This window comes from Ascaphus truei, chromosome 4, assembly GCF_040206685.1.
Source record: "Ascaphus truei isolate aAscTru1 chromosome 4, aAscTru1.hap1, whole genome shotgun sequence".
NCBI classification, from domain to species: Eukaryota; Metazoa; Chordata; class Amphibia; order Anura; family Ascaphidae; genus Ascaphus; species Ascaphus truei.
The window spans coordinates 278,466,641-278,488,355 of NC_134486.1; the positions used below are offsets into that span (position 1 = coordinate 278,466,641).

At 40.3% G+C, this 21,715-nt stretch overlaps 1 protein-coding gene across 3 annotated transcripts in view; it reads right to left on the reverse strand.

Annotated features, from left to right (window-relative positions):
* The window catches only part of ASCC3 (activating signal cointegrator 1 complex subunit 3), an 806,286-nt gene that overhangs the window by 646,121 nt on the left and 138,450 nt on the right, over window positions 1–21,715 (reverse strand). For all 3 annotated transcript variants that reach the window (XM_075597525.1, XM_075597526.1, XM_075597527.1), the window contains one exon: window positions 20,787–20,912. In XM_075597525.1, the coding sequence (XP_075453640.1) occupies window positions 20,787–20,912 (126 nt within the window). The remainder of the gene's footprint in view (window positions 1–20,786; window positions 20,913–21,715) is intronic.

Below are 21,715 nucleotides of genomic sequence, written 5' to 3' on the forward strand. Positions count from 1 at the left end.
AGACATCGGAATCCCCCCTAACCCAGAAGACAGGTAGGGAACACCACCCCTCCAATGTATAACATTGCGGGAATGAGGGTACCTGGACATTGAGGGACTGCGGATCAGGTAAGATCCCAGGCGGGATTGCTGCTTTAAATATTGTGAAGCGGGGGCATCCAGACACTGGTTAAGGGGTGCATGAAACTAGTCATTCACATCTGGCTTTTTTTTCTAGATCCGACATTTACACATACACACGTAACAAGGACTAATTGTAGTATAATGTAATACAATAAATAAACTTATGTCAAAAACGAATGTTCTTACTAGGAATTTATTCAATTTATTTATGTATTTTTTTAAAGCGGGGGCGAGACTAGGGGCGGGACTAGGTGGCGAGTAGATTTTGGGTGATTTGTCAAGCACTGCATATACACACACATACACACACACACACACACGACAGATCTGGCCCCAGTACTGCACCACTCTGGCCTTCATACATAGAACCACATCACTTTGGACATAGCAGCCACGTCTCTGAGCTCTATCTCCTCAGTGGGTGAATTGAAGTTTGTCACTACAATGGTGGAAAAGGGGATTTGCTGGTTATTCATTAAACCAGGGGTGGTGAAAGCTGTTGTGTTCGGGCAGGCAGACGGCATCACATGCAGTGCGCGGTGCAGGCGGCTGAAAATGCTGTGCGCGGGCGGTGCCAGCGGATGAAAATGTTGACGCGGGAGGGGGGGGCGGGCAGCCAGGTAGCTGTCCGAACAGCCCACCCGCATGTGCATTCTGCAATATTTTTAGAGCAGGAGCGGGGGGTGTGGCTATTACTGAAGGGGACGTGTCCTTGGCTGGATTGGGGCTGTGTCTCTGTGAGTGTGTGTGTCTCTGTGAGTGTGTGTGTCTCTGTGAGTGTGTGTGTCTATGTGCACAAAGCACAAAGCTTGGGGGAGCATGCGTGACCACGCACGAACGGGAGGATTCCCATGCACAGAGGTAAGCATGCCAAACGCATAGCGCAGTCAGCGCCAGCGGAGACTCAGCCTTGGTGTGCGCGCATGTGCACAGCGGCTGCACAAGAAAATCAGAAGAGGCCAGTACTGCAGTAGGACGGCAGGGGAGAGGCACGAACCAGCGCGGTATCGTTGAATGTCCCTCCCTTGGTCTGTCCTGCAATAACTCTCTGGTCCTTCTCTCCGCTGGCACCCTGATTTGCTGTGACCCTCTGTACAGCTGAGATTTGAAAGGGTAAGCAGCAGCTATCTAAATGTTACAGGACTTTGAATGTAATAAAATACTAAAAAAAAGAAGAAAAAAAAACATTAAAAACGGAAAAATAAATAATACTGGTAGGTACTGTAGGAGGGTGGATGGCACTGGGGAAGGCAAGCTAAAGAGCAGGGGGAAAAAACGCAAATTGGAGAAGGAACAAAAAAGGGGGGGAAGAGGGCAGGGAGGTGGCAAAGGGGTGGATGAATGCACCCAAATGGATTGCTTTTGTGACAGTCCACGTGCAAACGAGCGCGCCACCATGCGCACTCCTGCAGTCCAAGCGATTTGTGAACTTGGCTGCCGCGTCATTGTGCCTCTCTGCCTCTAGGTGCACAGGCACGGGGGTAGCTCCCATAAGCAAATGCAGCACAGTGGTTGCCGGGCATGCGCACGCAAGTGCGTGCATGCAGCGTCGCCAGCACCATAATCCCAGCCATAGATAAAATGAGCCGACCCACACCATGTTACAAAAAAAAAAAAAAAAAAAAAAAAAAAAAAACTTAAATTGTAATGTTTAACAGTGTCAAAAATGTTGAAATATGTAAGTATTTAGACATATTTGTATTTACATTGTAAACCGTTTAATAAAGGTTTTTTTTTCATGTGATTTTGATTACATCAGGCAGGGGGGCCAGAGAAATTTCATGGATGAAAAGGGGGGCTCGGCATAAAAGGTTTGTTCACCCCTGCACTAAACCATGGTACAGGCCTATCAAACAGGTGGCCCAAGAAGCCTGGAAAAGAGAGAAAGAGAGAGAGAGAGAGCAAGACAGGGGAGGGGAGGGGAGGGGAGAGAGAAGAAGAGAGAGAAGAAGAGAGAGAAGAGAGAGAGAAGAGAGAGAGAAGAGAGAGAAGAGAGAGAAGAGAGAGACAGAGAGAGAGAGAAATAAGGGGACAGAGAAAAGTGGGGGGACAGAGAAAAGTGGGGGGGGCAGAGGGAGAAAGAGGGGGGTCAGGGAAAGAGAATGAAGAGGGAGAAAGAAGGGTGACAGAGAGAGAGAGAGAAAGAGGGGGGACAGGGAGAGAGAATGAAGAGGGAAAAAGAAGGGAGACAGAGAGAGAGAGAAAGAGGGGGCAGAGAAAGAAATTGGGGGGCAGAGAAAGAAAGAGGGGGGACAGAGAGAAAGAGGGGGGACAGAGAGAAAGAGGGGGGACAGCGCGAGAGAGGAAAGAGGGGGACAGAGCGAGAGAAAGGGGGGACAGAGCGAGAGAAAGGGGGGACAGAGCGAGAGAAACAGGGTTCAGAGCGAGGGAAAGAGGGGGCAGAGAGAGGGAAAGAGGGGGCAGAGCGAGGGAAAGAGGGGGCAGAGCGAGGGAAAGAGGGGGCAGAGCGAGGGAAAGAGGGGGCAGAGCGAGGGAAAGAGGGGGCAGAGCGAGGGAAAGAGGGGGCAGAGCGAGAGAAAGAGGGGGCAGAGCGAGAGAAAGAGGGGGGCAGAGCGAGAGAAAGAGGGGGGGCAGAGCGAGAGAAAGAGGTGGGGCAGAGCGAGAGAAAGAGGGGGGGCAGATCGAGAGAAAGAGGGGGGGCAGATAGAGAGAAAGAGGGGGGGCAGATCGAGAGAAAGAGGGGGGGCAGATCGAGAGAAAGAGGGGGGCAGAGCGAGAGAAAGAGGGGATAGGACAGAGCAAAAGAGAGAGGGGGGACATAGGTGAGCGAGAGAGGTGAGCAAGAGAGGTGGGAAAGAGAGGCGTATAGTGACTATGCAAGTCAGTTACTTTCCTTTCACCGCCACTGATGAGGCGGCCCGAGCAGTCAGATTTAAGAATTGGCCCACAACCTATTCTGAGTTTGACAGGCCTGCTCTAGTAAATAACACTGTATGACGCTCATACCCTCCCAGCACTTTGCATTTTGTTTGCATTTCTTTTAAGTATGCACATTCAATTTGAACAAAATATCACTTGGGAATCATTCCATGGAAAAATATGGATCTGACAAACATATGCATGTGAATAAAACAAATCACAATTCCTTCATGTAAAGCAGAAGTAAAAAGCAAATGAAATACAAGCCTTTCAAAAGAGTCAATGTCTGTTAAAATGTACATCAACAAGATCAAATGTCAAAAAAGAAAAAACAATGGCGCAGAATAACCTAAATATATTTACATTCATAAAACGGTATTCCTTTTAAAGCTGTGAGTATTCATGGTACTACTTGGTGATATATAAGCTAAGAAGACAGCTAGTGAATCCGCTTAAAAAAACGTTTGCAATCGAAATGACTTACTGTTTAAGTTATTATCTCCCCATTCCTTGCTGCAGCAGGCTTCAATAAATAAGAGAAAGCCTATCCACTTCAATGTATTCTGATGCAGCAGCAGCAAAATGGTGAGAAAGCAAGGTCTACAATACTTCAACAGTAAATTCTTATAAAGTAATCAGGTTTAATGCACTTAGTAATAGCACAGACGACGGTTAATTGGTTAATTTTTTTTAGACTACATAGCTTACCTAAAAGTTATTTCTCTGGCATCATTTATCAAGAGTCTTGGTTATGCATTATAAGTCCAGACATCCATCCCAAAAACAAACTCGTCTTGTGTTCAAACCCAGGTCTCAATTATTACTTGAAAAATGCCATATGATAATATGTGGAGACATTAAAAACGTTTATGCAGACCCAAGAGAGAATTATGACCACAGAACTATAGTGGTATTAACTGCTAAGCTTTCCAAAGGATAGTATCAACATGGTAATTTATGCACTAATGTGTCTAACTTCACCCAACCCTGCTTACTTGGTAAAATTATAAAAGCAACAAAACATTACTGAAAGAAAGGGGTTTATTGATTTTGTAATAATTCCTATGCATTAAGCAAAGAAATCCACTTTTTATTTAGGCCATTAATTATGTACTGTAACTAAAAGGAAATGGAAATGGCAAGTAACAAAGAAATAAATCCTCTCTCGAGCACCCACTTTAGGTAAAAAGCTTCAGCCATTCATCAGGGATCGTGATTCTTTAGATAGGATCTTTATTTTTTACCTTATGCAAATTGAACATTCCCAATAAACCCAGTGAAACATGCATGTATCTATCTATTTATCTATCTATTTTGGGAAAAGACATCATAACTGATAGTACAGACTGAACTTTAAATTGGAAATGGCCTTCTCAAACACTGAACCTTAATGTTGTTTGAATTTAAAATAGCCTTTTCCGCATACCAAAGTTATTCTCACTCAGCCAATAGTCTCCATTTCACTGGATGAATAGAATAATTCAAATAAACCCAAAAAAGGGATCAACGCACTGCAGTAGTTCTCTAAATAATTCAAAATAACTCTTAGAATCAAAAAAGAGCAGAAAGATCCTTTGTGATTGTGCTGCACAAAAGGTCTTTGTGCTCTTTTTTGATTCTGTGTTATACCTGTAGCAGTGCTCCCTGCTTACCTCAGGTGAGGGGGGGAGCTGCTCCACTGCTTGGCTGCTCTGCGGGGCTCTGCATGAGTGGGGAGAGGATGTGTCGGGGGTTGTTCGGGCTACTGCGCATACGCAGTTGTGCCCGGGGTGGTGGCCATCTTGGAAGGGACTAAAAAGGCACTAGAGACAACAAGTCCAAGAATGCCTTTCAGAAAAAGGCGCGAGCGGCCATTTTAGAGATCGGAATATCCTACGCGGGACAAGGAGGGAAATTCAGTCCTGACGGAGGCAGCAAGGGAAGAGGTAGTGTCCAGGTAGCTAGTAAGCCCCTTGACTTGGCCAGACTTCCCCACAGGCCCCATTTAGCTTCCCCTGCACAGTAGGGGAGTGTTGTAGGGTTGGCCCTAGTTCAGTGTTACCCATGTAGTGTTAGGCTGCACCGAAGCAGGACACCAGACAGCGTGGAGTTCCTCCGGACGGAGACTCCACCACGTGTACCGGCCTACAGGACCGACATCATCCAGGACGCTAAGGAGTGAGGGGATTTATGTTGGAGGCCCCGCTGCGTGGTACCTGACCCAACATCACTTTTCAAGTATTCCCTGGTTGGGCGTTGACCAGGAAAGTACCCACGTGCACTGACACTTAACAGGGGATAACGCTACCTCATATTTGGGTGTGGGATTGTTCTGTGGTCACCGTCAGTACTTTGGGGGAATCACACAGGGGTGTTGGGTATCGTACTACTGTATTGTAATATTTCTGATTTGTATTTGACTGAGGTGTATGTTCTATGCCATTATAGTAAAGCCCAGTTATAATTATAATGTGATATTGTTATTACTAGAGTATTGAGTCCTATGAGGAATCATCCCTACGCTGGGATCCCTCATAGGTGGAAGCGCTGCACTACAAGGAGAAAGCTCACCACAGGCTCCCAGCGGCAGAGGCTTAGGCCTCCTCTGAGCAAGTAGGTATAGCAGCATACGTAGTTGCCGCGTAGTTTCCCTTAGGAATAGGGGGCTACATACCTATAGATTCTAGCCATCACATACAAGATCCTTATATTTGTGCAGCACGATTACCCCTCTCATTGAATAATAACGCTTAGATAATAAAATTAATTATAATTGTGTGCTAACATTATGACCCACATTTACCAAGCAGTGCAATTTCTTATTACCCCTTGTGGCCCCCTTGTTAAATTTCCTTGGCAAAACCAAGAGCTATAATATTCTCAAAAGAAATAGTTCTGATAAAGACTACTTCAAGGCCTTAAGGCAGGGGTGTGCAAAGTTTTTAATCTGTGCCCCCTCCCTCTCCTGCCTGCTTACCTCCCGGCTCGCCCGCCCCCCCCCCCTCTCCTTGGATCCGGCGGCAAATGACGGGGTGGGGTCATGTGACGTCACATTGCCATAGCAACGCGACATCGCGTGATCCTGTGGCGTAATTTGTCTCCGGTTACCATGGTGACGCGTCGCCGAAGACCAGGTAGGGGAAGCTGCAGATGCCTTGTGCCCCCCCCCCCCCCCCGACATTTAATTTAAATGCCTTGGGGGAGAGCGCGTGACAAATATAATAAAGAAAGAAAGAATCCCTGTTGAATACACTCACAGTGAGTTTAGTTGAGTTATAGTATCAATAAAACCTTTTAATGGTAATAATTAAAAATAGTCGTGAAAAATGGATTTGTAATATCACGTCCATGGCCAATCCCTTGCAACAACACACTAATAATTTATATTAGTCTAACACTAATATAGCAGTTATTAGTATGCTCACCCTGGATGAAGCACATTTTAGTCTCCACTGGAGTATAATTAAATACAAATCCTATTAGTTGGAGTATCAAGACCTGGTAGTGTGTAACTAAATTGATCTCAGATTAGACATTAATGTGTATTTCTAAAACCCTAGGACACTTAACGTAGCCCAGAGCACTGAATCACCTAATGGTGAAAAAAATCAAAACAGGGTACAAAAAGCATACTATTTACAAAAAAACTGCAATAAAAAAAAAAACCTTTAAAGCGTAACCGCAGTCTAGCTAATTGTAGCTGTGGGGTCATCAATAATCAGTAACCAGATGGTGATAGTAAATTCATCTGGGGAGTGCGGGACCTCTGTAACCCCCGTGCCTCCCCTGGAAATCTGAACTTCTACATTCTCAAGATGCTATAAACCAGAAGGCAGTATATAGCGCAGGCTTACTATATTATAATTGAAAGATTCTCTTATCAGGCCTTTCCATAATGCTCCATGAGAATCAGAAGGGGGAGGGGGGGAAGGCAGGGAGCGGGGAGGGGGAAGGCAGGGAAGGGGGGGAGGCAGGGAAGGGGGGGAGGGGGAGAGGGAAACTATCTAGATAAATATTCCATTTAATAAGTAAATATGTTTTTGATTTTTTTTAAAAGGTGCTTTATCTATAATGCTATTTATTAATCAGGGGCCACTTTCTTTTTGTGCTCACAAGGGTAGAGTACACAAGATTATTACTACAGTATATTATTTCAAGAAACATTTAATGTTACAATTCAACCTCAAACATGATCAAGGTTATGAAATGTTAAGTTCTGGATAAACACAGCCTGATTAATACATTTTTAGAAATATTGACACACACACACACACACACACACACACACACACACACACACACACACACACACACACACACACACACACACACACACACACACACACACACGTAGAAGTCCTGTATGATTGGTGATAATGGTGAAAGGCAGGGTATCAGACCTGTCTAAGACATGTAGGTTTCCCTGGATAGGGGAGGACTGGGGCTCCAAAAAAAATAATGGGATTCACTATGAAGAAAAGAGCCCACTGGTATAAATCTGGAATCCTTTCTATAATCCAATATGGTAATTAGCAGGAAAAAGGAAAAAACCCTTATGCAAGCCTTGACAATATAAGTCCTTATGTTGTACTTATAGAGGATTTAGCATTGAACTGCGGTCATCTGACTATATATATACATATATATATATATATATATATATATATACATATATATATACATATATATATACATATATATATATATATATATATATATATATTCAAACGCATAAACATCACACCTCTAAGTACAGTACAGTATATGAGTCCAGCAATAAATGGAATGATACTCACAACCAGATGTACAATAGTTTGTCACTCCCTGCTAAAAGGGAGTATGGACTCCATGTAACAATGGTTTTTTTAGACAAAAAGTGACACATAGTGTGCTCATTTGCATGTCATTTCCCAGAATCCCTTCCTGCAGTGGAAGCACTGTATGCTGGGGATAATGGTGAAAGGCAGGGTTGCAGACCTGCCTAAGACATGTGAATGTGCACACAAGTGATAATAAATGGGAATATGAATAATTATAATTCATGTGAATGTGCTCACAAGTGATCTTATTATTATAATAAATTAAGGAGAAACAGGTGCACAAATCACATCAGGACATGTAAGAGAGAGTAAAAACACCAAATAGTGCAATATTGTCTACTTCAGCAAATTAGCTTCAATTCTGGAAGTTCTATAAAATTTGCACTCACGTGTTTAACGTGAAATCAGAGCGTTGTGGTTATTCAAAGTTACCAACTTATGTCTCCAGACAGGTACTCCAGATCCACATAGAGAGGGGGAAATTCCATATTCAAAAAGAGGGGAAAAGCAAAATAGTATAGTACTGTTTTTAATGTTAAAAACAAAAAGTATTCCACTTACATAAGTGCCTTTGTTTGAGAGCATTCAGACCACACTGGGTCACAGGGTCAGACAAAATATTCACAGCAAACAGCATCCGCTCCACAGCCGTCACAGCAGGTACTGGGCTGATTAAAGTTGTCCTCCACTCCAGATGTCATCAACAAGGGCTCCACTAAAGGAGTACCTGCGGTGACGGCCGTGGAGCGGATGCTGTTTGCTGTGAATATTTTGTCTGACCCTGTGACCCAGTGTGGTCTGAATGCTCTCAAACAAAGGCACTTATGTAAGTGGAATACTTTGTGTTTTTAACATTAAAAACAGTACTATACTATTTTGCTTTTCCCCTCTTTTTGTATATGGAATTTCCCCCTCTCTATGTGGATCTGGAGTACCTGTCTGGAGACATAAGTTGGTAACTTTGAATAACCACAACGCTCTGATTTCACGTTAAACACGTGAGTGCAAATTTTATAGAACTTCCAGAATTGAAGCTAATTTGCTGAAGTAGACAATATTGCACTATTTGGTGTTTTTACTCTCTCTTACATGTCCTGATGTGCTTTGCGCACCTGTTTCTCCTTCGTTTGCTGATTGAATTTAGTTTGAATTCTACGTCAGGAGCTGCACTCATTAAGAATAGTATATCATCTGTGTTACCTTTGATCTGTTGTGATATTATTTGCGCTTGATTTTTCCTTGCATATTATAATAAATGGGAACATTAATAATTATAATACTTGGATACATTCAAATTACTGAAAAGAAAAATGGTGTATGTATGCTCAGTAGCGGTTAAAAGTATCCTAAATATTGTACAAATTAATTTCATGTGCCATTATATCATGTTAATCTAATATTAATATTAAATACGGTCTTCTAAATTGAAGTGTTGGTTTCTGCAAGCACCTGCATTCTTCTGTGTGGCAGGTGAAGGAGCAAAAAGCTTTTAGGGCCATGGTTTTGGAAAGCAGAGATTGTCAACTGGATCACCAAGATGGTTTTTAGATCGTCAATGGGTCCTCACAAATGTTTAGGGGCAAAGGCATAATTTATATGTGCGCCATGGGGGCCTTTTGACCAGGATTCTCTGAAAACTGCAATTGGAGAAGTGTGTGAAAGATCAATTTTAATTGGAAATCATTTACATTTTCATTAGACAAAGGAGTCTAGTATTTAGAATTGTACAAAGATCTTCACACGTAGTAGATATTAAGAAATTCTGCACTTAGAAGTTATGGCATAAAGCATTTACCATGCTAATGGATTATTATATATACTGACACATACAGTGCAGTAGAATCATTTGATGGTAACATGGTTCAGATACAGTACTTTAATGTCACTACAAAATGCAGTAATACTGACATAACACCACGGGGGCATTATTAAAGATTATCACAGGCAGAATCCACAGGGATTCAAGTGCAGAAGTGCCTAACAAACATCAATGCTGCCCAATTTGCACGTACAGAAAGTATTACGCAAGTTTATAGTCTAGATTTAAAAGAGGGACATTGGCACTAACATCACACCATTTTAATTTGTAATGAGGGGCATACAGTACAGTGGCATTTATCCATGTATTGATGTTCTATATTCTTACTAGAAAGTTCTATATGATAAATGTCCCATGGAAAACATTCTACAATCGTGCAACAGGGAAGTTCTTGTTGTGAAAAATCCCCCCAGGATCTGTTGAATAAACAAGAAACAAAGAAAGGGGGAGGGATAGGGAGTGATCGACTAAATTATACTAATTGTGATATGGATGAATAATAAATAACGATAATTATAAGGAACAATAGGTGCGACTGTAAATTGAAGTGAATCAGGGAAACAAAGGAGAACAAAAGTGTTTGTGCTCCAAAGAGAAAATTCACTTGTGTGCACACTATGTATGTATAAAATTTAACTTTTAATAGGTGTACTTAAAACATATATTACCGTAACACTAAATATAAACCTTTAAAAATAAATTAAATGATATGTACACATGTACCAGAGTTAGCCTCACATATATAAATAAGTTCCAGCATATAATTATAACTGTAACCTGAGAGGCTAAACAAGCTGCAACCAGGCAAGGTGAGTCAGAGTGACCCTCAATTGCAATCAAGAGCACAGTAAGTGTGCAGCCAAGAGACTGTGGCAGAGAAGCGGCTACAATATATTGTAATAGTGATGTGTATAAAGCCAACTCTGCCAGTTGAAATGTGGTAAAATATTGGCTATGCACATGAGAAATGCCCAACACTTGCATTTAACAGCACAGAGGATGATTGGTCAGTAGCTACAGCAGGGATGTGGCTACAGTGTGTCCATAGACAATAATAGTATCCATAAAGCCCACCCTGCTAGCTACACTGTTTTTATATATTGGCTATGCTGATGAGAAACTGGTTACTAGCGCACTATATTAAAACAACCCCATACCAGGGGCTGATGACATAATAACGCGTCCAACGCGCGTTTCCCTCCTACTATGGAGCTTCGTCAGGGACAAATTTGTAGCTACTGACCAATCATCCTCTGTGCTGTTAAATGCAAGTGTTGGGCATTTCTCATGAGCATAGCCAATATTTTACCACATTTCAACTGGCAGAGTTGGCTTTATACACATCACTATTACAATATATTGTAGCCGCTTCTCTGCCACAGTCTCTTGGCTGCACACTTACTGTGCTCTTGATTGCAATTGAGGGTCACTCTGACTCACCTTGCCTGGTTGCAGCTTGTTTAGCCTCTCAGGTTACAGTTATAATTATATGCTGGAACTTATTTATATATGTGAGGCTAACTCTGGTGCATGTGTACATATCATTTAATTTATTTTTAAAGGTTTATATTTAGTGTTACGGTAATATATGTTTTAAGTACACCTATTAAAAGTTAAATTTTATACATACATAGTGTGCACACAAGTGAATTTTCTTTTTGGAGCACAAACACTTTTGTTCTCCTTTGTTTCCCCGAATAAACAAGAAAACAGAAAGAACAGCAACAAATCTGATTGTAAAAGATCATGTGCAAAAAGGGTCTCTCTGAAGGAGCCCTCATCCCGTGTATGTATTCTTACTATGTAACCTAACCAAGTACAGTCAATCTCAATTAAGGAAATAAATAATGGAGTGATAATATTGACATATTTTTGTAATAAAGATGTGATTGCTACATTAAGAAGCACGAGTCTAAACAATATTGGAATACATCTCATCATATTGGGAGTATGATTGTTGGTTGTATGGTTGTATATGCAGTTGTCTTCTATTTTGAAGAAACACCCATAGGGGGAAAAAATGTTTGTGGGTCTATTTGTAATTTTCTAGGAAAATTATTAGTACAGCTTTGAGCATGAACTTGAAGCAATACACTGCATCAAAATTTGTAGCGATTTTACTTGTCTATCAGAACTAGTGGATGGAAGTTTTATCGGGATTACAAAATTGCACACAAGCCCAATATTACTAAACACAGCTAAGCCTGATTGCCCCTTATATCCCCTTTACTTGAATGGATCTTCACGTTTGTCAAGGTTGAGAACAGTTTAGTAAGTCTGTGCCTTTTTATGTACTGCTTGTGTTGTACATTAGAATTTTACGAAACGCTACAATATCAGTCTATAATTAAAGGAAAAATCTGTTCTCCATAAAGTGTTTGCGGAACATTTCCAACACACAAAAAAATGACAACAAACCAAACAAAGCCCTGGCGCAAAAATGAACTGGAAAAACAGTCCCAGTGGTAATCCAAAAAAACAGTCCCAATCAAGATACACTAGTAAAACTTCCAAATGTTGCTTCAATTAGCTCAATAGTGGGAAAACCAAATATAAGCTCAAGGATCAAAACATAAAGCTACAGTATAATGAGCCAATGTATTTTGATATAACAAGCGGGGCACTTATAGGGTTAAATGACGAACTGTTACTGCTGAAAGAAATGAATAAAATAAATGGTGAAAGGAGATCACAGGTGCGTGAACCGCTAGTAAAAGGCAAAGCCCTGTTAACCCTGTGAAGGATAGATATGCTACCCCCACGGGATAACTGCAGCTTGATAAAACCCCTGCCTCCGTGGGTCCAGTATGGAGTAACGCTTTTACTCACGATTGATCACCGTAACTTCTCCACCTGGATGCAGCTAGCGATAAACCCAAAATGGTAGGGCAATCCGTGATCCCCCTGTGGCGTCTCTCCGATCATGGAATGTAGAGGGAAAAAAAGTGGTTGAGCCTTTCTGGCAGTTTCACGGATCAACCACTTTTTTACTTCAAATAGCTGATTGTTAATTAGTAGGAGAATAATATAAAAGGGATATTTTGCTCTGGACCGGTCTCAGGCTGGATCCTGGAATCCCAAAGGTCTCCAATCGAGTGAAGGTGATACCCACAGACAAAGAGAAAATATAGCATAATACAGTAAAAATGTATTAATACAATGTGCTTGGTCTTTAAGTGTATTTAAAAGAATTGCCGTCCGCAGCACGAGTCGTGGGGCTTGGCGTTCTGCAGCTGGGGTCGGCGACTCCCTCCCCCGATGATGTAGCTGCAGGTTCGCCAGCTCCTTCTCCGCACTGACAGCAGTTTAGGCTCCACCCTATGCATTCTGTGACTAAGGCTCGTCACTTCCTCAGGGGTAATGGAGACATATTGTCTAGTCTGGCTATTTACAGCCCAAAAGCAATTTGAGTTAACCCCTTTGTTTCAATTAGACATATCCTCAATAGAGGTGCAATTCACAACACTTGTATCATTGCACCCTATAGGTAAAACACATTTAATAAAACACAGTTAATATAACACAAATTAGTGCTAAAGATAAAACATGAAAAGGTCCCAGTGATATGCTCCTGCTATAGCTGAAGTACCCGCTTACCAGAGGTGAGAATGTAACTGGCAGTGGATAATCAGAGAGTATCCCCTCTCATCTGTGGCCAGTCTGCTCTGAGCGTTCCTCTTTGGCATCAACAGCGTGCTGGTGTCCTGTGTCAGCTTATGGGTGGAGCCCTCCCCTGTTCTCGCGGGGACAGACCTCTGCTGTTGTGTGGCTCCAACCTCTATGGCTCGAGCAGCCTGTGAGCGTGCAATCACAGCTGCAGATCCGCAACTGCAGATTCTCAGTGCGTCTGCCCGAGAGTGACGTGCAGATGGTAACAGGAGATTCGCTCGTGTTCAGATAAATGAGATGACCAAAATCGATAGTCAGCGGGAAGATCAGCAAGCAGTAGGCAATAAAAGCGGGACCACACTACGCGTTTCGGAAGACGCAGCTTCCTTCCTCAGGGGTGTAACGATAATGTCTCAGTCCTTGTACAGTATGTCCGTGTATATATAGTTCCAATTAAAGGTGCAGTACACCTATTAAGAGTTCCGGACATGCGCAGTATGGATTTCCAATCTGCTAGGTGCCTCAGCAAGAAAACAAACATATACATATATCAAAAAACACAAAATACAAAAAACCTATAGACAAAAACAAATAGTATATAATACTCCTTCTTTATGTGTAGAGCCTTGGTAGCCAACCCCTAGTTGCTATCATATATTACTTTAGTGAAGCGTCTAAGATTCTTTGATATATGCATCAGCAACATCCAATAGAAAATACTGTATGTGCAAAATTATGAGATGTATCCTGGACAAAAAAGGGGGCCAAAATGGACAATACGCATCTAATGAAGAATCTATGTCTATACTACTCACATAAATATGAGTAGTATTTATGTGATGCAATTAATATGAGTCTATGTGATGTAATAATTATTAATATAAGTCTTGATGACTGATAACTAATAACAGTTATAGGGGCCTATGCAGAGAGCAGCGCTATTTCAAAATTCGCCATTTTTTGGAGAAAATCACGCAGAAAACAGCAGAAAATGGCGAGTTACGAAAAACGCGCCAATTTTTCTTTTCTATTTCTAAAACTCGCCTCGCGGCTGGCGAGAACCTCCATCTCGCCAGTTTTAAAAATATCCTAATGCAGAGAGGCGCGAACGGCATCTAGCGGCTGTTCGCGCCAATAAAATGGCGCGATTGTCTCCTTTTTGCCTCGCCAGAAAAAATTGGCAAGAAGCTGCCGCTCGCGGCCATAGCAAAGGGAAAAAAAAGGCGCGAATTTTTTTTTACACATTTCTGAAGCGCGCATCTCGCCAATTTAAACTCGCCACACGCATTCATGTTAAACATAGCAGAATTCGCACATTTCTGCATATGGAGAATAAAACTCTCCAAAAAAGCTACTTTTTAATAAACTCGCCAATTTTAAAATTCGCTGCTCTCTGCATAGGCTCCATAATGTAGCTATAAATATTGTGAATACCAATATTATTGATATTAGTATACTATCTACTTGTGGGAAACGTGCATCAGACCAGTGTAAGTATATACATGTGCTCATACCTATAAGGAAGCTGTAAACAAATAATGCAAGTATAATGAAATAATAATACAGGCATACCCCGCATTAACATACGCAATGGGACCGGAGCATGTATGTAAAGCGAAAATGTACTTAAAGTGAAGCTGTACCTTTTTTCCACTTATCGATGCATGTACTGTACTGCAATCGTCATATACGTGCATAACTGATGTAAATAACACATTTGTAACATGCTCTATATTCTCCTCGCTTGCGCACAGCTTCGGTACAGGTAGGGAGCCGATATTGCTGTTCAGGACGTGCTGACAGGCGCATGCGTGAGCTGCCGTTTGCCTATTGGGCGACATGTACTTACTCGCGAGTGTACTTAAAGTGAGTGTCCTTAAAGCGGGGTATGCCTGTAATAACCTATTTGGTGATATACTAATAAATATTACGTGATATATGAAAAAATGTGTGCTAAAATCTATTGAACTTATTTGTGAATCAATGTAAATGTAACTAGAACTTAATGTGTACATATAGTGTTACTAATATTGTGATACCTAATGCTACAAAATACTATAAACAGTATTAGAATGATTATAGTAAACCGCTATTGGTTCTTTACTTATCCAACAGAAAGGATTTTAGATCAAACTCTATATTAAGACCAGACGGTGCTAGGGTCTGAAGCTCATAGATCCAAAATGATTCTCTTCTCCCCAGAAGGCTTGTGGTATTGCCTCCTCGCCAATAAGGCGTGAGGACTTCTATAGCCATACATTTTAGACCCTTAGGATCTTTGCCGTGCACTTGGAGAAAATGGCTAGACACATTATGAGTGATCAAGCCCTTCTTAATGTTATAAATATGTTCATATAATCTACGTTTATTGGATCTAGTGGTCATACCCACATACTGCAGACCACAAGGACATTCAAGGAGATAAATGACATTAGTGCTATTGCATGTAATATGTTGTTTGATGGTATATGTCCTAGAAGTATTGATGGAAGTGAAAGAAAAAAACTCTTCGCACTGTACTTGCAGGCAATGCATGTATTGCAAGTATAATATCCCTTGGCAGCATTATTAGTGTGGTGCTTATTTTGTATCAAGGGGCAGCAGGGAGCCAATTTTTGGCCTATATTTAAGGCTTTTGTAAATATAATTTTCGGATTTATAGGTAGTATGTCTACCAAATCTTTATCCTTTCTTAAAAATGGCGAGTACTTGCGAAGAGTTTTCCTTATGGCTGGAGCCATTTGGTTATATTTGGTTATAAAAGGTATATGTATTGTTGTTTCTGTTTTTTTCTGCTTGTATTTTAAAAGAGTGATTCTATCTATTGATTTCACTTCGGAAAGAATTTGATCTAATTCGTGAGACGGGTATTTTCTATCTATAAATTTATTTTTTAAATCTTGTGCTTGTGTATTAAATACATCTGGAGTGGGACTATTCCATTTGAGTCTAGTAAACTGTACCTTTGGTATGTTTGTGATGACTATTGGCATGTAGATAATTGTTCGCTTGAACTGTCTTGAAGAATGTTTTCGTATGTAGTGCATTGTCCATGATGTAAAGAACTAGATCTAAAAATTCTATTGAAGTATTACTTGATGAAAAAGTGAATTTCAAATTAAATGGATTGTCATTCATATAGTGTTTAAATGATTTTAGCTGTTGTAATGAACCTGACCAAATGAAAAAAATGTCACTGATGTAGCGCCGCCAGGCTTGCTCCAAAGGGGCAGCTGGACCAGATAAATCTGTTTTCCCAGCTGCCCATAAATAAATTAGCATAACTTGGAGCAAACCTGGTGCCCATGGCGGTGCCACATATCTGTAAATAATATTAATTATTAAAATTTAAAAAAATGATGTGAAAAAATGAATTGAATACCTGAAATTAAAAAGTATTTAAACACATTAGAAACTGAAGGGTCATTATCTAAAACTTGACCAATAGCATCACAGCCCTGTGCATGGTCAATGACCGTATATAACAAAGTTACGTCAGCTGTTACTAAATAGTAGTGTGGTAGCCATTTAATGTCATTGAGGGTCTGCAGTATGTGGGTCGTATCCCTAAGATATGATGGGAGCTTGATAACATATGGTTGAAGATGATGGTCTATAAATTGAGACAAATGGGAAGTAAGTGACTGAATTCCTGATATAATTGGACGTCCGGGTGGCTGATTTAAATTTTTATGAATTTTGGGAATTATATAGAAAACTGGGATAATGGGATATTGATTATAAAGAAACTCAAATTCCTGTTTGGTTAGGATTTGTTGATTTAAACCTGTATTTAGCAAATGTAATAATTGTTGTTGATAATTAACTGTGCGGATCTGCAGCTGTGATTGCACTTCACAGGCTGCTCGAGCCATAGAGGTTGGAGCCACACAACAGCAGAGGTCTGTCCCCGCGAGAACAGGGGAGGGCTCCACTCGGAAGCTGACACAGGACACCAGCACGTGGTTTATGTCAAAGAGGAATGCTCAGAGCAGACTGGCCACAGATGAGAGGGGATACTCTCTGATTATCCACTGCCAGTTACCTTCTCACCTCTGGTAAGCGGGTACTTCAGCTATAGCAGGAGCATATCAGTGGGACCTTTTCATGTTTTATCTTTAGCACTAATTTGTGTTATATTAACTGTGTTTTATTAAATGTGTTTTGTATAACCATCAATCACTGCCTGTCCTCAGCATTTGTTGTTCATTATTTGATTTTGTTGTATTTGTCCTTGTGTATACCTGATCAGGTTACCAAGCAATATCACGCTATGTATTTTTATTTATTCTTATTCCATGTTTGAGCATCTACACATGGAGTACTGCATTGGATCTGCCAGCAACATCAACTCTGGTTGTATATATCCTTTATATGTAATTATTTATGTGCCGAGCGCCAGAGATATAACAATTCTTCCATACATTCCTTCTGACCTGGGTTCAGAGTTATATCATAGGCAGTCAGCCTATTTTTTCAAGTGAATTTATATATTTCACTATTTAAATATACCTAGAAATCAGCGCTATCTTATTTTTTTCTGTTGTACCCTATAGGTAAAAACAACATTAATAAACATAACATTATGCAGGTTTATAAAAAACAAAAAAACAAATACATAACATTACATAGAAAATCTGGATACACTGTTTCAGCTTATCTCAAAATCTGGTCATTACCAACTACTATAGCCATCTAAAAAAAAGCTATCCTAAACTGTCATCGCTAATCATAAACCGGAATCACATTTCAATTCTCTCTTAGAAAGGCAGCCAGATCAAACTCTATATTCAGGCCATCAGGGGCCATAGTAGTTGGTAATGGCCAAATTACAGAGCCCCACAACTCATGCTGCATAAAGCAATTCTTTTAAATACGCTCAAAGACGAAGTACAGTGCAAGTGTTTTCTAAGGTCTTGTGCTATTAATACAGCTTTACTGTATTACGCTATATATTCTCTCTTTGTCTGTGGGTATCACCTTCACTCGATTGGAGACTTTGGGATTCCAGGATCCAGCCGGAGACCGGTCCAGAGCAAAATATCCCTTTCATATTATTCTCCTACTAATTAATAATCAGCTATTTGAAGCAACCTTTGGAAATTTCACTAGAGTATCTTGATTGGGACTGTTTTTGTTATTACCACTGGGACTGGTTTTCAGTCCATTTTTGTGCCGGAATTATGTTTGGTTTGTTGTCTTTATATTAATCAAGTTTTGAAAAAGACTTGTTCCAGTCACCTAGGCTGCCATCTCTTTTAAGGATTCATTCCTAAAGAGATTTTTCCTTGCATATGATTTACATCTGTATTTTTATTTGTCACAGTATTTATTTAACGTAGCACACTATTTGTTTTGTGGGTAGAGCACTTTTTTGTATGTTCAAATCTGTTTGTACATAACAAAAAGAAATACTGCATTATAGCAGAAACTAGTTAAAGGGGCAATCCCTCAGAGCACCAAGGTTAACTAATTCCAGTGAAATATTTAAGCATGTCATCTGCATAATTGATACCTTTTAACCCTAGTCTGAAACCCAAAAGTATATATATATATTTAAGTTAAAGATGGATTCCTCCCTTTTGTCTGATGTCACTGTATGAACAGCAAGTGCTTGTACATCCAACCAACTTTATTGACTGTCTAATCAAGATAGAATGGGAAAAAAGTAAAGAAAGCAATTGATTGACAAAAACTTTCCCATTTAGAGGTCCCTAAGAACCTCAACTGGCCAGCTGGGTGCAAATGCACTTTGAAGATGGAACACTAGAGGGGCAAAATATAAACTCACTCATACTGTACAAAGTAGAAATGAAGTCTGGCATCATTCTATTGTTAATGGTAGTGATGTTACATGAAAAACAGTATGAAAAATTCAAACATTTGCTCTTTTACTTTCTTTAATTATATTGTCTTTACAGCTATGCTTTGCATTTCTAATTGACAGACCTAGCAAGCACAGGTGTAGTATTTTAATTTATGAACTAAATCGATCAGAGTTGACTCTAGAGCATTCAAAATATCACAGTATACAGAGTGACTAGTTATTGCTCAAACTTTCTCTTTGATCCCCTGAGGTAATTCATTCGAGTCATGCACTCTATCAACATAGCACTAGCCAAGGTAACCAATGATCTACATATGGCATAATCACACGGTCAGTATTCACTCCACAGCCTCTTGAACATTTCTAAAGCTTTTAACACTGAGCCCCATACTTCACCTCCTCATGCTTTATTCTCTTGGCATCCGTATAGGCCATTTCATTGTTTCCCTCCTATCCAAAACACCACTCTGTCTCTAATTATTCCATTGTGTGCATGTATGTATTTATTTATATAGCACCATTAATATACATAGAGCTTCACAGTAGTAATACACGTGACAATCATACAAATGAGAAATAATGCAAATAACAGAACATGGGAATAAGCGCTTCAGACATAAAAATTAACATTTAGGAAGAGGAGTTCCTGCTCCAGAGAACTTACAATCTAATTGGTAGGTAGGAAGAACGTACAGAGACAGTAGGAGGGCATTCTGGTAATTGCGTCTGCAGGGGGCCAAGCTTTATGTATCATGTGTATAGTATTAGTCACGGAGCTACTTATATGTTTCATTAAGCAGGTGTGTTTTAAGGTGGGTCTTAAAGGTGGATAGAGAGGGTGCTTGTCGGGTATTGAGGGGAAGGGCATTCCAGAGGTGTGGGGCAGTCAGTGAGAGGTTTAAGGTGGGAGAGGGCTTTAGATACAAAGGGGGTAGAGAGAAGACATCCATGAGCAGAACACAAGAGTCGGGATGGTGCATAGCGAGAAATTAGGGCTGAGATGTAAGGAGGGGCAGAGGAGTGTAAAGCTTTAAAAGTGAGGAGAAGAATTGAGTATGAGATACGGGATTTGATAGGAAGCCAGGAGAGTGATTTCAGCAGGGGAGACGTGGAGACAGATTTAAGAAAGAGTAGAGTGATTCTGGCAGCAGTGTTAAAGATAGATGGTAGGTGAGAGGCAGGAAGGACGGACAGCAGGTTACAGTAAACGAGACGGAGAGAATGAGGGAATGAGTCAGAGTTTTAGTAGTCGTGCAACAGAGGAAAGGGTGTATCTTTGTAATATTGCGGAGGAAAAAGCAACAGGTTTTAGATACGTTTTGAATGTGAGAGAAGAATGTGAGAGAGGAGCCTTGTGTGTAAGGCTCAGTGCTGGGCCTTCTACATTTCTCTAGGAAGTTGGTTCCCATACTGTATCGGTAATAAACCTGCCCTTCACCTACAATCCAATTATCCCTCTTTTGTAATATATTTCCATGCACTTTTTATGTACAGCAAAAATGCAATCCTCCTTTTACATTATTCTGTTATCAGTCGAGAAAATTAAATGCACCATAGCTCACTGTTGCCAACTAAAATAACACTGCAGCCAAAATGTGACTTTTTTTTTAACAATATTAAAGGAATTTAAAAACTTTACTTTATAAAAAGCCTTATTTTTCTTCAAATAATTACCTCCTTAATACTCAATGTGGTTCTTCAATGATTTTGCATGTTACCCTTAACTTACCTCATCCAAGTCTTTAATGTGAATTGGTTTCTCCTCAAAACCAATAGGCATTGGTTCAGTGGCAGGGATCTTTACCTCTTCATACATTTTGTTGTTCTCTCTTTGAATACCTTCTGGCAGAAGAAGCTACAGTGTAAAATAATGAATAAAGTATTAACAATACATTTAGGAGAACCAAGGCCTACTTTAATGTAAGTATTCCGGAACCCAAAGCGAGTCACTTATTTTCAGGAGGGATGTAATATAAAAAGCAGTATCTTTCCAACCAGTATATTCAAATCGATATACTTCTCATTGCAGTTATAAACAATACGTCCATATATGCTTGTGTCAAGAGCATGCGAGGTCATTCATGATGGTTTGAGTTGTACTAACTAGGCAAAATAATTTATATTCTTTAACTGGTAAAAGGGCCGGTGAAAAATAGCTTAACATTTTGATATTCTATATATTTTCTAGAATACGCCACAGCTCACATTTTAGGTTTGTGTACAGTAGATTTTGCTTCAATACTCGATTCTAAAGCATTTCTGGATGCTTTATCAACATATACCTTAAACGGTGTTGCCTCTTGTTCCAAGTACACAACACAAACACAAATAAATGCAACTTGCCAACAGTATTTTCATACAATGCACTGTACTCAGAATCTATTTAGTGCTGAATGAGCCTTTACGCTCATCTTTTAAATGAAGTATATCAGTTTACTATTCTGTCATATCAGTTTGATATTAGAACATTAAGGTGTCAGATATCAAAATCAGGGCTATCACATTGATAAGATATGGAATCAAGATAATTTGCAACCCGAACACAAAATATATGTGAATGACGTATCTATGCTAAACTTGCATGCCACTCAGGGCGCTACCCTATATTTTGATCATGTACATCAGTCAAAAGGCTCATCACTGCCAATGGCTAAGATC